The sequence below is a fragment of the Aphelocoma coerulescens genome, chromosome 2, assembly GCF_041296385.1.
Source record: "Aphelocoma coerulescens isolate FSJ_1873_10779 chromosome 2, UR_Acoe_1.0, whole genome shotgun sequence".
In the NCBI taxonomy this organism is placed as follows: Eukaryota; Metazoa; Chordata; class Aves; order Passeriformes; family Corvidae; genus Aphelocoma; species Aphelocoma coerulescens.
The window spans coordinates 145,304,500-145,321,875 of NC_091015.1; the positions used below are offsets into that span (position 1 = coordinate 145,304,500).

The 17,376-nt window shown below is 36.1% G+C and overlaps 1 protein-coding gene across 1 annotated transcript in view; it reads left to right on the forward strand.

Annotated features, from left to right (window-relative positions):
• Positions 1-17,376, forward strand: part of MTDH (metadherin) — a 34,456-nt gene that overhangs the window by 13,698 nt on the left and 3,382 nt on the right. Inside the window, exons 6-12 of the mRNA XM_069005193.1 lie at positions 1,918-2,169; positions 4,841-4,927; positions 6,739-6,837; positions 8,975-9,099; positions 9,644-9,763; positions 12,179-12,298; positions 16,126-16,282. Coding sequence (XP_068861294.1) covers positions 1,918-2,169; positions 4,841-4,927; positions 6,739-6,837; positions 8,975-9,099; positions 9,644-9,763; positions 12,179-12,298; positions 16,126-16,282 — 960 coding nt within the window. The remainder of the gene's footprint in view (positions 1-1,917; positions 2,170-4,840; positions 4,928-6,738; positions 6,838-8,974; positions 9,100-9,643; positions 9,764-12,178; positions 12,299-16,125; positions 16,283-17,376) is intronic.

Sequence of the window (17,376 nt, forward strand, 5' to 3'; positions counted from 1 at the left end):
AATATTTGACTAGTGAATCTTAGCAGTTTTCTAATAACAGATACTGCTGTAATAATGCTTGAAGTGCATTAGTTTGACAGAATGAAATCAAGATGGTTGTTTCTTACATACAGCCAACATTAGTTATGTTGCCTTAATGAAAAGTAGCTAGTGTAAATAAGCAAGTCAACAAATAAGTTATTAAAAGCATGCAGTTCCAGAAAGTGAATCCCTTTCTGCCTGTTTTTGAGAGTGTTATTTCATGTGCAAACTTCCTGTACCATGGCGCAGAAGGAGGGAGCTTTATTCTTGAGAGATGCCTAATGGGAGGACAGGAGGAGATAATAAAGTTTCAGTAAGGAGAAGTTCTGATGGGTCATGAGGAAAAAAGCCCTTCATGAGATAGTTCAAAGCATCTCTGGGCAATCAGCCTTTATGGTTTCCAGAACTTCAATAATGTAGTATAATTTTGAAGTTAGCTGTGCATTGAACAGAAGGTGGGACTAGGTGACTTTGAGAGATCCTTTTCAATCTTAAGTTTTCTGTGATTCAGTGGAAACTTGCTGGTCTTTTAGAAGTTAAAGTTTTTGATAAGAGAAGTATAATAAACAGAGAATAATCAAGCTCCTGCTTTAGAATCTCAGCTGCCTTTTTGCAAAGTTGCAGAAAGGTTTTTCTACCAGCTGCAGTTTGGTTTCTGTCTCTTCAGTGTTCTTTTGTTCCCTTTCCCTAGGACTTCATATTATGCTAGGAGGAAGTTAACTGATAGGAGCAATGCTAGTGCTGTAGAGAAAGAGCAGTGCTCTTTGTACAGCAGTGGTGACCTTACAGATGTCTGTGTTTGGAATTGATTTGTCTGAGAAAATCTAGGCATATCTCACCTAATTAATTCTGTGTCAGTGAGGCTGGCTCGAATTGGGCATGTTCATGCTGTCTGAGTTACAAGTTCATTTGAAAAATAAAATGTTTGATCTGTAGTTTTTGTTGGCATATGATACTGACTTGTGCATGAGGGTTTGGCTTACTGTTTAAGTGTTACACTTGTAATATGCAAATATTTCTTAACTGCTTGTAAAAGAGCAGTTTTTCTGGTTTTTCCACTGCATATGTAAAAAGAGAAAGGGGATTTGATATACAAAGCACTTTGGGAAAGGTTTGTGATATATAGGAAGTGAGGCTGGGTGCACTAGCCCCTGTATTTTAAAGGGACATAAATTTAAAAAACTTCTATTATGATCTGCTGTACTTCTGACTTCTCAAAGTATACATTAAACTTGCGGTGGCTAGTAATTTCTCATCAGGGTAACATGTAACAGAGACTCTTGCAGTATTGTGGTCTTTTACCTTAGTGTAACATAAAATATGTTACTTACAAATTGAGTGTTACTATGATTTTTATCTCTTACTGTGAGGGACTCTATGGTCAATGTGATAGCTATGTTCTTTGTAAATCTTGAGTAGTGTTTGGGAACTATTTTCTAATACTTGGTAATTTTGTCTACGTCCTGCTTGGAGAACTGCTGCATGCAGTTATGAAACAAAATATTCTCCATTTAGTGCATGGGCTTTTCCACAAGTCATCGCCATACTCTGTGAGAGAAATTAGCTGACAGTGTTGAAAGCACTTTCCCCATCCTTTTTTTATTCTAGAGGCACTGGTTCACCAATACATCAGCCCTGTAAAGAAAAGGATGAGGAAGGAGAGTGCAGTTAGTGCTGGTTTTTCCTCACTCTTCAAGTTAGTAGACAGATGGTACATATCATCTGAACTGGAAAATCAGCTGAGACAGAGCAGCAGCCCTGTCTGTATCACAGTGGTGTAGCAAAGCTGCTGTTCATTCGGTGTTTTTTTATTAAGTGAATGTGCATGTAAGTGATATTTTAATTCTTCATCCAGTTCTTATTTTAAATAATCCTTTCATTGTTGTTTTATTTAAGTTTCTCCAGGATTGAGTGAAAGCCATACAGTAAATGGAGGAAGCTGGAGTGAGAAGTCTGTAAAAATCTCCTCACAGATTGGTGTAGGGGAGGAGAAATGGACATCTGTTCCTTCAGCTGCAGCTGGGAAGAGGAAGACTGAGACATTGGCTTGGGGCCAAGATGCTGGAGATGCTAATGGGAGTGGAAAGGACTGGGGTGTAACCCTGGTGGGCAGGCCCTGGAAAGAGCGTTCTTTGTTCACTCCCATTGGTAAGCTATTTTCAAGAACTTGCTTCACATAAGCATTTTTACATAAATGTATTTTCTAGTAGTGGATCTCTGAAATATTTTTAGATTTATATATTTTAAAAAATCTTGATGGGGTCTAATGAAATGTTAACTGAATTTCTATTTACTGTAAGTTCTGATGGCTTAACATCTATGTCTCTGTACAGTTAAACTGGGTTTTTTGAATTCGTCTGACATAAAATTATTTCTGTGAAGGAATGCAATGTTGTATATCACTTTCCTAAAGTTCTGAAGATGATTACTAAGCCATTTTAAAGTGTAACTTCTTTTAAATAATGTCATAAAACCCAGGTTGTAAGTCTGTTTTGTTGATCAAACATAATCAAATCAACTGTGTTCAGTTTTGGCAGGCAAGTTTTAGGCCCCAGGCATAAAGATTGTTCAACATTTGTGACATTTAGTGTTACACTGTTTTTCTCATTAGAAACTGTTTTTAGTATCCAACACAATTTTCTGCCTCTGTCACTTGTGCTGCCCATAGTGATAATGGAGAAGAGATTTCATGATTTCTTTCTGGACAACAATAATCAACTTACTATTAAATGCTGTAACATGGCCCTTCCCACTGTTCAGTCTAAGTAATCCTCATCTCTTGTGGAAGGCAGTGTTCCTTTGTAGTCAGCAGTGTTACTTTAGTCTTGTCGTGTCTTAGCCCCAGCCAGCAGCCAAGCCCCTTGCAGCCACTTGCTCACTCTCCCACCAGCAGGATGGGGGAGGCAATCAGAAGGATAAAAGCTGGAAAACTCATGGGTTGACATAAGGACGGTTTAATAGGGAAAGCAAAAGCCATGCCTGCAAGCAAAGCAAGGAAATAATTCTCTACTTCCCATGGGCAAGGAGGTGCTCAGCCATCTCCATTAGATTACATCACATGTAATGGTGACTTGTGAAAACAAAATACCGTAACTCCAAATGTCCTTCCCTTCCTCCTTCTTTGCCCACTTTATATACTGAATATGATGCCACATGGTAGGGAATATTCCTTTGGCCAGTTGGGGTCAGCTGTCCAGTCTGTGTCTCTTTCCAACTTCTTGTTGTTGGGAAGACAAGCCCCAGCTGCCTTGCTGCCATGGATACAAGAAGTGGAAAAGGCCTTGACTCTATGTGAGCACTACTTAGCAAAGACAAAAATATCCCTGTATTATCCACCCTGCTTTCAGCATAAATCCAAAACACAGCCCTACCCCAGCCATAATCTGCACAAATGTAGACCTTTTTTTATTTCTCTGGCATATCTTGAAATGGAGTTCCTGAGGCTGGATCTGATATACCCTTGGAAGCTTTACTGTTGCCAAGTAGAAGCAAAGGGCTTTTTTCATGTTCTGGCTAGATGTGTTCTGCTATATATTCTAATAAGGCAGTTCTTCGTGACTGTGACCAGCTTTTTTTTTGTTTTTTTACTGAGGATACATCATGTCTGACCAGGCTGCTTTACTTCTCATAACATTACTAATTTTGGGGGTGAAGGAGAGCAGTGAAAGTCTTTCATGATGACTTGACTGATGCTTTCAACACTGTCTCTCACAGTGTTGTTGTATCCAAACTAGAACAGTTGAAAAACTGGTCAGGCCAAAGGTAATGGTTAGTAAGTCCTACTCTCCCTGGAGGCTGGTAACAAGGGGATATCACAGAGCTGTACTTAGAACTGTCCTATTTATCATCTTTGTAAGTGACCTGGAGGAAGCAACCATGTCATTCACATCCCATTTCCAGATTACAGCAAACTTAAATGTGGAGGCAGGAATCAGTTGAAACAGTCCAGGTCAGGGATCCCATCCAGAAGGACCTAAACCTGATGGGAGTAATGGGCCAACAGGAACCCAAGGAAGTTCAGTGAGGACAAATGTCAAGTGCTGAATCTGGGTTGGAAGCAACCCTACCTGGATATTGACTGCCTGGATTGCAGCTTAGTGAGTAAGGGGTCTTGGTGGGCACCAAGTTGGACATGAGCCAGCCATAGATCCTAGCTGCAAAGGACACCAATAATATATTGGGATGCATTAACACAGGAGTCAGTAAATTGTGGGGTAGTGACTGTCTGCTTTTTGGACAACATCTGGAATACCTGTCCAGTTTTTAGCCCCTTCTCCCCCAATTAAGTAAATGTAATTCTAAATAAAAGCCGCTAGTAGTTTTTACTGGCTATTTCTGCATATTTTCTGCCCTACATTTAACAGTCAAGTATGTCTTCATTTTTAAGCAGTATCTCCTATTTGCCAAAATTTGTTCTGAATTTTTGAATTCTGTTCTTTAACCTATATATATATATAATTTACTCCAAGATGTGTTCCATCTACGTGTGCTTGTCAAAACTTAATGACTGTAGTAATGGGAGATATAATAGTAGTATGTGGCTCAAAAAACAATTACTTTTCTTTTGTGAGAAGTTTATATATAGAAAAGGCTGTAAAGGGAAGATGATCTTGGAAAGCTTGAAAATTGTTTCAGGCTGTGTATTCATATAGTCACATCTCTGTCAGCACTGATTAATGCCCTCAGTTGTGTGAAATGTCATCATGGCTGGAGTAGCCACTGTTTTTCTGATCTGATTCATAATTAAATAGCTAAATTTTCAACACTGCCAGCAGTGTGTGAAGTTCTTTTTATTTTTTTCCCTCCCCTTCCCCCACAGCTGCTTGGAATGTGGATGCAAGGATTAATACCTCTGAACAGAATTCTACTTCTTTCTCCTCCTTTGGATTAACTCCTGGAGTTTCTGGTATGTGTGCCTTTCCAAAGGTTTTTTTCCACTCTCTTCTATTCCACCAGGTAGAGTAGAGTTTGCAAAGTGTTACTAATATGCATTTTCTCACTTTGAAAATAGTGCTGTAAAGAGGTGGAAGACACTTAAAAAGCTATTTGTTACACTGAAATTATGCAGTAAAGTAGCTGTTTTAAGTTGATAATCAAAAACTAGAGCATTCACAGAACATTAGTAAGAAGGTTGGAACTAGAGGGGGTTGGAATGAGATGATCTTTAAGGTATGTTCTAACCCAAATCATTCTATGATTCTGTGATTTCTTATTTAGCTTTCCTATTTGTGTGTTAAGTCTAAATAATGGGCATAAGAGATTGTTCCGCATTGCAATGTTTCAAGTTAGAGATCTGAAGATTTCTTTCTAGGAAAGCCCATTTATCCCAGTCTTCTGGGAGGTTTGTTTTTTGATGATTGAGTTTTTCCCCATCAAGGAACTGAATCACTACTTTGAAAATATGTTCCCATAGGCAGGATTTGAAGTCTTGAGTCTTTTTTCTGTATGACAAATGGAAATGCTGAGCTCTGGGGTTTTCTTTTTTGAAGGGTGAAATTGCTCGAGTACAAACCTGGCTTCATAATAAATCCTGTGTGTTAAACAACTAACATAAGTCCTACAATGATTTATTATACATTAAAAGGGTCATATGTCAGGTTTTCTGCTCTTGCTTGCTTACACCATGAGCTTGGCATGTCCGTTTTCTTTTCGGAAGTAGCTGACCAAGTGCTTATGCACTTAGGCTGTATTTGCTTGTATTGCAGTTTACAGGCTTTTAACTGTTGAACTCAGGCTTAGTGTCCAGCATCTTAATTGTACAGAGAGTTTTAATTAAAAAAAAAACCAAAAATCCCAAGCAGCCACCTGAATCCAAGTTCAGTCTCTAAACTAAAACTTAGGAAAGTTTATTAAATAAAGTAGAATGGCAGACTGAGCTAAGATTCAGCTGTAATGCCACCATTTCAACTTCAAGAGAAATATGAAAAAGTGAAGTGTATTGTTGTCTTTGATGCACCTTAGCCAACAATGTTATAATGCAAAGTGACCGCAAAAGAAATCAGAACATGTCCATGTTTCTGTCGTCTGAGGTATCTTTTGCAGAGGTGTATGTAAAATAGAGACCCAGGAACTATTCAAACTGAATTTCAGAAATCTCATCATACAGTAAAATATTAATTTATTTCGTGCTTACAATTAAGCTTTGGTTTTACTTTTTTATGAAATGGTTTTGTTTGTTGTTTATTTTTCTGAAAACAGTTATGTTAGATGTGTACCACCTTCTTCTGTCATGATGGTATAGGCCTTACTGTTGTTCTTCCTGCTGCTTTTATGTTCTTGAAAACTTTTGCTTTAAATGAGAATTGGATTCTTAGTAATGTATAATTTGTTTGATCTGCAGTGTAATTAATGAGGTTTCTTTCAAGTGATCTTTTCTTTTAAACTTCTCCCTGCAAGAGATCTTATTGATACAGAGGAACAATTTTATTACCCATAAAATTTCGTTATATTTTTCAGTTTGAGGAGACTGCTTTTACTCACCCTTCTCTCTTTTTGTGTTCTTCTCACGACTTGTCTTTCTTCTTCAGCTTCCTTGTTTTCTGAATATACCTCGTGCACAAGAGCCTACTAGTTTTCCTGTCCTCTGCAGTCCTTAGAATCTGACATTTTTCTTTGAGCCTCTTGTCTTCCTTTCCTACTTTGATTGGACTTGTTTCCCCAAGAAAACTTCAGGAAGCTTGTCAACTTACAAGTACAATTTTGTTTATTCCCTTTCAGGATCCAACAGTGAATCGGTTTCTCAGGCTGGTACTTCTGATTTTCAGTGGGATTTAAGTCATGCTCAACCCCCTGTTGATGACGAATGGTCTGGGTTAAGTATGTTCCTCTAAAATGTTCATTAACAAAATGTTGTTAATTACTATTAAGTGTAGTTATTTATACTAGCTACTTGTATTAGGCAGTGGTGGGTATCTGAGAAAAAACCTGGAATGTTTGACTTCTGTAAAACTAATGGACAGTTCAAAGGAATTAGAAGTATTTTGACAAATTCTGATAGAAAATGGTTAAATTTTAGGAAAAATATTTGGATATTCAAACTCAGAAGTGAGAAAGCTCCTGCATTTTAAGGTAATTCTGGCTTTTGCTAGAAAAATCTTTGTAATAAAACTGTCTTGCTGCAAGTGGTGAGAAAAATCTACTGCAAGTCTGCAAAATATGTATTTAGTAAATTGAATTTGAGTCAGAGTTTGTTTCTACATGTTTGTACCTTACTGAAAAGTTAAAGTGACATCAGACTCTTGTATTTAATCTAACTTTTCTCATTTAGCAAATGAGGAATTGTAGGAAGTTCTTACATATCTAGGAAGCATGTACAGGGTAGAAATAACTGAAATTGCTTGGGAGTTACAGTAAAGTTGGTGTTTATTCCCCACTTTCTCCTCCCGGTTTATAAAAAAGTGTAGTGCATCTCATTAGGGCATTGAGCTGAAAAATTGTTCCAGAAGTTGACAAAAGCAGCCATGCATGCTACCTTCTCTCTAAGAAAAACTTCTTGCAGTTAAATGACTGCAAAAGTGGAAGAGATTGATGTAGGCCTTGACTTCACCACTGTTGGCATGACTGCTCTGATACCAGATAATTTTGAAACTTACCTTTTGTGCTTTTTCTGTTTAAGGATAAGGGAAGCATATTTCAGTTAACCATTTGAAAGTCATTGGTTTTACATTTTATCAAAAGCATAACTGATTCACATATCTGAGCACAGAATGTTTATGGCTGTGGCGTCTGTTAATAGAATTTCGTCATAGTTGTCAACTAATTGAAAGGTACACTAACAGAAGTGGGCAAATGCAAGTTTATCCAGTGAGATACACAGATACACCTTACTGCTTTGTCAGGATCAGGACAAAGAAATTAAGTGGATGTACAAATACTACTAGGTTTTATTATTACTAAGAATGGATTTTTTTTTTTCCTTAAGCAACTAATGAGAAGGCAGTAAATAAACTGAAAAGTGTTATGTTGAGTAATTTTTTTTTTTTCAAATAAGTAAATTTTAGCATTTGGAATAGGTGTAATTAAGATAATATTTTTATTACGAAAGTTTCTAATTGTTCTAAATATTCCAACTATTCTCAAGATCTTAGTGTATTTTTGGCTTCATAATGTTTGCCAGTAAATTTAATTGGGTTTGCTACTGCTTTTTATTTTGACTTTATTTTCAATTGTTTAAATTGAATCTCACCATAGTTGGCAGACCAAGTTTGGCTCTTCAATTTAGTATAGACTGGGGGGGGAGGGGGTGAGGGGGGGGGGAGAAATATTTGTGATGTTAATTTAAATGTGAAATGAAAATGCAATCTTTTACAACGTGTTCTCTTTCAAAATCAGCTTGTTGTAACTTTCTCCTAAGAAAGTCTTAGGCTTAGTTATTCCTTTCAGATATTTTTAATTTTTATCTGACTCTTCAAACCTGTCATTCCATCATAAATGAACAATAGCAAAATACAGTATGGACTTAAGAAAAAAAGATTATTAAAAATGCCAGTGTTATAGGATGACTCTTGAGTCAGTAAGATTTACAGTTTCAGATATATCACTTGTAATGGAATCTTACTAAGGTAAGATTGATCTGTGTTACAGTTCATCCTAATTTTTTCACAAACTAGGAAGAAAATCTAGAGAACAGTTTAAGATGGAGAGCAACTCTTAAATTTGTATCTCTTCACCTAGTTTAGAAAAATATCTTGAAGCAATTGCATCTAGCTAGCTGCTGCTGTGATTAGGCTCTGTAAAATCACTGTTGTACTCATTACTTTACAAAGTCCTCCACTTATTGATGAAGTTTTTACCTTTTTTTTTTTTTTTTTCCCCAGAAGTACAGGAAATTACTATTTATATCTTGAGATCAAGAAGTGGGTTTATGCATAGGGGGTTTTTTACATTTTTAAATTGGAAAAGAGCACCTGTAGAGTAAGGCAATATTCCTGAAAAAATCTTTTAATCTTTGTAGATGGACTTTCTTCAGCTGATCCAAGCTCTGATTGGAATGCACCAGCAGAAGAGTGGGGAAACTGGGTAGATGAAGAAAAAGTTGCTTCTGTTCCTCAGCGTGAAGAGAGATCTGATACTCAGAAGGTAAAAGGTGGTATTTTGTCCTTAGCTGCAAGACTTTGTCCTTACCACTGCCATTTGTTAAAGTAACTTAAAGGGTAATGATAAAGGTAATCTCTCATCGCTGTTACACTGATAAGAGTAGCACAATTGTTTGCTCTGTACAGAGAGAAACGCTGAATGTTACTGAGAAGAGAGAAGTCACTTAGCTCCATGTTAAACCTTTCTGTCTTGCCATAATTACAAGGATCACCTTGTCAGTATAGAGGATTTAGATCTGTTTATATAAATAACTTCTTGACAGTATTTAATTCTCAGTATGAAAAACAGCATTTCCATGCCACTAGTGCCTGGTGCTCTGTTGCCTCTTCCATTCCCAACTCCTCTACCTGTATTACCAGATATCATGTAAAGAATGTGGTCTTTCTAAAATGAACTGAACAGATAAGACTGTGTTCATTTACACTTGTATATGCAATTTCTTATAGCTATTAATTTATGTTTAGTCTATAGAAGGTATGTTTCATTGTCATTTTAAATGCTAAATACCTTCTGTTCCTGTATGAAGATTTCAGATAATGAAAGAGAAAAAGCAGAGCAAAGTCTTCAGAGTTCTACAGGTGGCAAATCCAAGAAAAAGAAGAAGAAAAAGAAGAAGCAGGGTGAAGAACCTAACTCTCCTGCACAGGTAAAATCTGGATGGTTTAAAAGGCACTTGCAAGGAATTCATAAAATTGCCTTATCTTTGAATATTAACATCTTGAACAAAAATTATTTTTGGGAAATTAATTTCTTTACAGGTTTGGATTGTCTACTCTTGTTTCTCAAGAGTTAAATTCTTATTTTACTGGTATTTCCTTAATTTGTTGTATTCACAAGTCAAACATGGGATAACTTGTAGTTTTGTTGGATTTATTATGAACAGCATGAAATACATGAAAAGTATTTATCCTGAATTATTTATTTTCTATCAAATCAGGATTCTGTACTGTAGGGATGCTTCCAGGAGGATCTCTGCTCTGCATGGGAAGCCTTCTCCTCATGCCCTTTGAAAGACAGCTGTTTTGGTGAATATAGCTAGTTAGGAGAATGAAAGAAATTGAAGTTTTCTCTTAAGCTGTCTTCAAGTACAATTGCGTGAGAATATAATAGTTTTCTGAAGTACTGTTTTAATTTGATTTATGTGAAATGGGAAGTCCCAATGCTTCAAACTCAGTTGATGAGGCTACTCTGTGAGTCAGATTTCAATGAGGGGAAAAATATTTTCAAACTGAGGATGGTTGGAGTTTTCTGTGCTACTTAAATAGCTTTTGAAGAATTACATTGAAAAAGATTTGTAAAAATAGCAAAAGCAGATTGCACTTCACATGGCAATTGAATTGTGTTTGAATAGATGAAAACAAGTACTTTCCTAATGGGAGAAAGCTTTTAATAGCTGATGATTAGAATGCATCCTGCTTGTGCTTATAGGGACAGCCATTCATAGTTTGCATTCTTTACAAAATAACCAATGTTCAGTGGAATCTGACTTAGATGAATTGGAGAGGGAAGGCAAAAACTTCAGTCATACTTGCTTTGGATTTGCTTTTATGGTTATCACATTTTCAGTTTATTAAGAATTCTAAAACATTGAATTCCTGTTAGATGAAATTTTATTTTCAAATTGTCTATTTGGAGGTGGAGCTCCTGCTGATTTCTCTTGTTTCTTTAGAGGCAAATTCAGTCTGGGAACACTAGGGCTGCAGCTTTTTTGTAATTGAAATCCATTCTGCTCTCTGCTGTGACTCTTAAGTGTAAGTTAAGGTTAATAGGTTATGGTTAACAGGTGTTTGTGAGTGTCCTACATGAATCTTAAGGTCAGTGAGGGCACTCTGAATTTCTTTTTCCATTGTGTGTGAGCTGTCTTCTAAATTACGTATGTCAAGTAGAGTCCTACTTCCTATATTAACGTGATCAGATTTGTTTATTCTAGTCATTGGTCTCTAACTGTTCCAATTTTGTTACTTTTTCTTTCAGTCCATCAGTCTGTGAAGTCATCAGTTTACACATAAGAATTTATCTGTATTGAATTTTTATGTAAAATTGGGAATTTTGCTTCCTAGGAGCTGACTGAACTGCTAATACATCACAGAAGTTACCCTTGTTATAACAGTTTAGTCATTTAACTTACCAGTGCTACTTCAAACTCATTTAAAATTTGTATATTTATCCTCTGAAAATGGAACATGTTCATTTAAACATCTTCATCTTTCTCATTGATTGTACTTAAATGTTCACACTCATTTGTTGACTTCAGTATTTGTCAAGGCAGTAGAAACTAACTGAGGAGCTTGGAGTAAGCCAGAATGTGTTCCTTCCTGTCAAGAATCAACAGACTTGGGCTGTGACTACATTTTCATAAGATTCCAGTGGTAAAAAGTGAAGGAACATTGTTTCCAGTAAACTCAGGGACGTCTTCACTACCACAGGATTCTCTAGTGCCACAAACAAGTGTAACTACTCCAACTCTACATTTAAAATTAAGTTTCCACTATTATATTGTATAAGGAGTAAAGGTTGAGACTCTTGGATACTTTGGATATATTTTCAGTTTCTCTTCTGAGAGGTTTATTTTACAGGCATTATGGCAGACAAAACTGGGTTGCAAAAATATTAAAGCATAATAGTGATAGAAAACTATACAGGTTAATATACAGAGCTTGCATTTTAAAACTTGTAACAAAGCACAGAATCAAGAGCAGTCAAGTGTTATTGTGATACTTTTGCAAAGTGTTTAGAGTTAATTCAGTTTAAATTCACATTCTTGTAATTTAACAGGGGTGTGAAGTGCAGTTCATTCTGAGATTGGGATTTTTGTTAGTAAATTGCATGAAAAGTCCTGCTTTCTGGGCTTTATTGGGTTCTGTGGGTATTTTTTTGTTATGTTGTTCTATAAACTGAGTGTTAGCATAGGCTGGTATGAGCCCACTACTTCAGTTGTTCTTTATGATAGATTTTCTTAGTTATGGAAGCTGATTATGGCAACAAAACTCATTCACAGGGCAGAAGAGTCAGAACTTGACACAGACTCGTCTTTTTTTTTTCCCCACTCCCCTTTTTGTAGGATGCTGAAGAACTGGATAGAGAAGCTGGAGAGGAATTTCAGGCAGATACCTCAAAAGTTCAACCACAGCAGGAAAGAGCTTTTTCTTTGAAGACCATAAGTACTAGTGAACCAGCTAAGGTAGGGATGCCAAATTTGATTTATGTTACAATTTGATTTATAAGTGCTTAAGTTGTTTGAAACATTAATTTGTGTAGATAATGTACAGTAAGAATACTCTTTCAGGCTGTATGTTTATGAATATAAAGGTAATTGAGCAGTTGAATTTTAGGTAGACATCAGTTTCGAGTTTTAAGAAGTATGTCTACTCTGAAAAGCACTGTCTTCCAAATCGGTAGCCAGTTTCTTTACTGGCAAGTTACTTTCTTGCTTGAATATTCAAGCAATGGTTTAAAACTTCAAAATGTAGAAACCTAAGAACTAACAGGTTTGAGCACAAGACTGGTAGCATATTCTACTGTTATGTTGCAACAGAGTGAAGTGCTACTAAATATATTCTGAGTTAAATGCAGTCTGAAATTGATTTTTGATAGCTGTACTGAGCTTAATGACTGAATAAGAAAAGGTTTTATTTGAACCAATTCACAAACTGTTTGCTTCAGCTCACAGTTGAAACATATTCTACAAATTCTCTTTCAGTCTTTCTCCAAACAGCAGCTTTCTTAGGTACTGCTACCCTACAATGCATCACATTATAGGAAGGTGTAGAATATTTAGTATTTCTAGTGGCTTTGATTTTTGTTTTTTACTTCCGTGAAGAGCGAACAATACTAGTGACAGAGCAGTTTGGTACCAGAGAGTGTATGTCAGAATACTGAGTTGTAATTTTTAATTGCTGAGCATTAGTTTCATAAAAATACTGAGGTATTAAGAGTCAAATGAAAGCATTAGAATGAAATCTTTCACAAGAGGCTGCAGGTTGCCAAATAAAAAGTACAAAAGTGTTGGGAATGTCTTGAAAAGCTCATTCAGACATACTTAAGACTTGCTTTAAATGCCCTACATCAAAGTAGAGCTTTACTACAGGTTTTGCCTACAACTGATTCATTTAGATCAGTTCAGCCTTTAATCAAAGTTGGCAACAGCTGCCCATTCTATCTGACTAGTGTATTGGTGGTTTTTGTGATGGTTTTTTTGAAGTTGTATTTGAAAAGACATCTGCCTGTGTATGCAAGTGGCTTTATTCCTGGCAGTGTGAGGTTTTTTTAAAAAACTTAAAAGCAAATACATTGTTTTATTTTAGAGGCTTTAGTTGAATATGTGTGGACAGAAAACTTGGATTGTGACATCAAGGTGGAGGGTTTTTGACTTCTAGAAAAAGGCGTAATGGTGCGTCCTAGAAGACTATAGCTTTTGCTGTTCAGAAATTTTAATTGGTTTGAGAAATATTTGCAGTTAAATTTTTTTCCCTCACAAGTTGCCAGCACTGCCAAAATACAAGCTCAGTTTCAGTAGACTTTGCTCAGTGCTTTACTGTTTATAATCATACTCAACTTCCTAGGTGATTTTTGGCATCAGCATCTCATGTAGACCTACACTGCACCGTTTTTGAGGGGCTTGAGGGTTTCTATTACTCTTGAATCTTAAATTCAGTCTGTTCGTATACGTGTCTATGTATAGCTGTGTAAGTGGTAACTGTGAAACAAGACGTATTCTGTTTCAAACTTGGTGTGAGGGAAAAGGGCAAACAAAACTATTACTAACATTCTCTGGAACTGGAGTTGATAAAGGACAACTTGTGAATTGTTGTATCTGACAGTGCAGATGGTCTGTCAGTCTTTATCAAATCTCCTTGACATCAGATTTGGCTTCATTGTAATTTCACACATGCAAAGATGCCTTCCAATATTGTTTGACTTGGCTGTTGTAAAAAGTTTTAGAAACAGTCTGTGACTGATGTGTGAAATGGATGACTTGAGTTTCCAAGACAGGTAATCTAGTCTTAAGCAAATGCTCCAAAACATGAGAATGAAGTATAGGGAAAAATAAACTGAGTACAAACAAGTTATTATCAGTATATCCTCATAAATATCAGAAACAGCTTTAACCTTGTGTTTCACGTCACACTATCTGGTGATGATATCTGCTACACATTGGCCTACGTTGAAACCTTTTGCATGTTGTCAGCAGGCACAAGTTTAAATGAAGAGAGATACTTGGAAAGAGAAGTAACAGTTTGACAAGTCACTACTTCACTTCATTATTGAATCATAGAATTATGTATATAACTTTATATTATGAAATAGGCTTTATTCATTGTTCCAGGCCTCCTTTCTGAATGAATTTATTAGCAGAGAATATCCTAGCAAAGCGTAGTACCCAATTTTTAGTGTTTGACATCACTACACACTTTCCTGTATCCAAAATTTAGACAGAAGTATTTGGAAAAATGTCCAGATAGTGCTGTATGTGTTTGTATCGTTCCATTTGCAGTAATACTGCATGCTGTAACGTGCAAGCTGCAACATGTTTCTTAGTGAACCTGAGACAGCTGACCTATTAAAATCTTAATTGAGTTGCTTTACCTGCTGGTGAAGTGTGACTGTCCTAACAAAACTGTGATACCAATAGTTAACCTGAATTGATTACCTTGCACTAGAAGTGTTATGTCCTCCTTTTATTTTAGAAATCACATTTCAGTTTGTCAGTTTCACTTAACCTATGTAGCTGATGATTGCTAACTATTAGACAACACTGGAATCAGCTAAGCTTGGAATTCCTGTAAGATGGGAGTTCATTTTATCAGCATGGTCGATGTATAAAAAATATTTGAGATTGCTGATTTTTCAGTAGATTGAGAGAAATAACTGCAGTTATCAATACTAAACTTGTTTCAGTTGATGTATAAGGGCACAGCAAACTATTCATGAAAGGTTAGAGAACTGCTGTCCTTTAAATTCATGTGTTGCCTTTTTTCAATTAAAGCTGTTTAATTTCTTTCTTAGTATGATATGATTAAAGAAGAAATTTGTATCTTTTTGCTCTCTTGAATGTTCTGACTGAATTTTTGAGATGCTTACATTATAGTGATGGAAGCAGTACAAACTGGTGACTGTTGTACATCTGTATCCAGGGATGTAGACTTCACTATCTGGTTTTCATAGTTCCAGGTCTTGGCTGTTGTGAAACAACTACAGCTATGATTTCTTAATAACATCATTAAGTTTGGGGTTTATTGCTTGGCTGAGACACTGTGTTCTAATGCATTCATTTTTGAAGCCTTTTGTCATTTGGTGACTTGCTGCAGGATCTTAAGATTTTTATGTTCTAACTTCCCTATTGGAATGTCAAAATGGTTTGTTTTCTGTTTTGCTGTAATTTTAATTACAGTAAGTGCTACATACCAGCATCTCTATTGTGGGAACCTTCAAAATTGACTAGATAATTGAAAAATACTGCAAATACCTTTTTACTTGGCAGTTATTTCTGCAGTAATTTCCACTGAAATACTTGCTGACTGCTCTCACCAATATTTGTTGTTCTACTATAAGCAGAGTGTTTTGAGCAGTTTCTAGGAATGACTGGAGATGCTTTTTGTTTGATTTGTTTGGATTTTGAGTTATCTTTTTGGTCCTGTGTAACTTGTCTGCTTGCCTTGCAACCAAATGCATATGTGTCACTGTTTTACATCTCTGTTGAATAGTCTAGAATCTTTTTAGGGTCTTGGTGATTTATAGATCCGTTTCTTTGCATGTGCTGTATTTTAAGAATTAATTTGTGTCATTTATCTTTGCTTGTATGCAATTAAAAATTTTGGCACTAGATGGCAGTCGTAGTATTACAGGCTCAGTTTAAAATTTTTAAGGATTTTAATATTGGTTCAATTTTTCAATGCCGTCTTCTCAGCAGCTGCTAAGTATACTGCCAAAATAACACCATAGAAGAGTTTTTAATTTTGTATTACTTAACAAAACTTTTGGAAACTTTTTTTTTTGTTTCTCAAATAGTCTGAGGAGGCTCCTTCACTTGCTGTTTCCACTGAGCCATCTGTAATTGTATCAGAGAGCAATTCTGACAAGATTGCTTCCCAAGTGCCACAGATGCTGCAAGAGACAGATGTTTCTAGTCCCAATATTAAGCAAAACAGTGTGCCTCCTCCACAGAGTAAGTATCTCTCAGTACAGTTTTATTTCTGTGAATTCAGGATGTACTTTTTCCCCATTGAGCGTAGTCAGAATGCTTTGCCCTGGGATTTGAGTTTGAAGTGCTGTATCAGATACTTGTCTTATGCATCTGGCCATATTTTTAACTTCCTTAAAGTTTAAAAGCACCTTGATATATTTATTTTCATTGTGAGGAAAAATTGGCTTCATATGCTTGGATGACTGAAAATGTCTGTTGGGCTTGTCCAGTCCTTAACAGACATTTGAATGTACTCATCACCATTGGGACTGGAGCTCCATGCTGTGACTAAGGAGTTCTGCCAACACTGTTTCAAAGGGCTGCTTGCAAGTCTTCAGTGGAGAACAGATGGTTACTGACATTGCAGTTGACAGAATATTTAGCTACCAGAAGTTTGGGAAAAAATACAAAAAATTCTATTTTCAGCCCACTGATGTCTTTTAATTTCTCAATTTAGCTCATTAGCATCTTTTTCCATGTGCTTCCATGTAATCATAGAGGAAAACAGTTGCTTATTTAGGAGTAGAAAGGTATTGGGTGATGGACTCTTTTTTGTATTCTGCCAGCACATAGATCAGGCTTAACTGCTGCAGGTATATTGTTTTTTGAAAATATGCTGCATCCAAGATCATCAAATGTACCCTCTGTTGCACTTGACAAAAGTGTTTGTACTCACAAGCGTTTGAGTACTTGCAAAAGTACTCGCACAGTACAACAGGAGATTTAGAAGGGAAGTCAGGATATGAAAGTCATTACTTGAAAAAAAAAAGTTGGTTTAGTTCAGATTCTTTAAGAAAATTAATAAATACTGACAATCTATAATAAGTTGCTGGCTAAGTGTTGAAGTACTAAATGAGTTTTTAATGACTGCAGAAGAAACATGATGACTTTATAAAGTCTCATTCAGCTGCATTAATTGGCTTCTTGGTTTTGAATACATGAAACAATGGAATCTTTCAAGGCAATGTATCAACTTATGACTTTTTGTTCTGGTTCTAAAATATGAAATCTTTTGTGATTGATTCATGCCTCAGCAATTGAAAGAACATCTCTTAGATTCAGTATATACAATACTT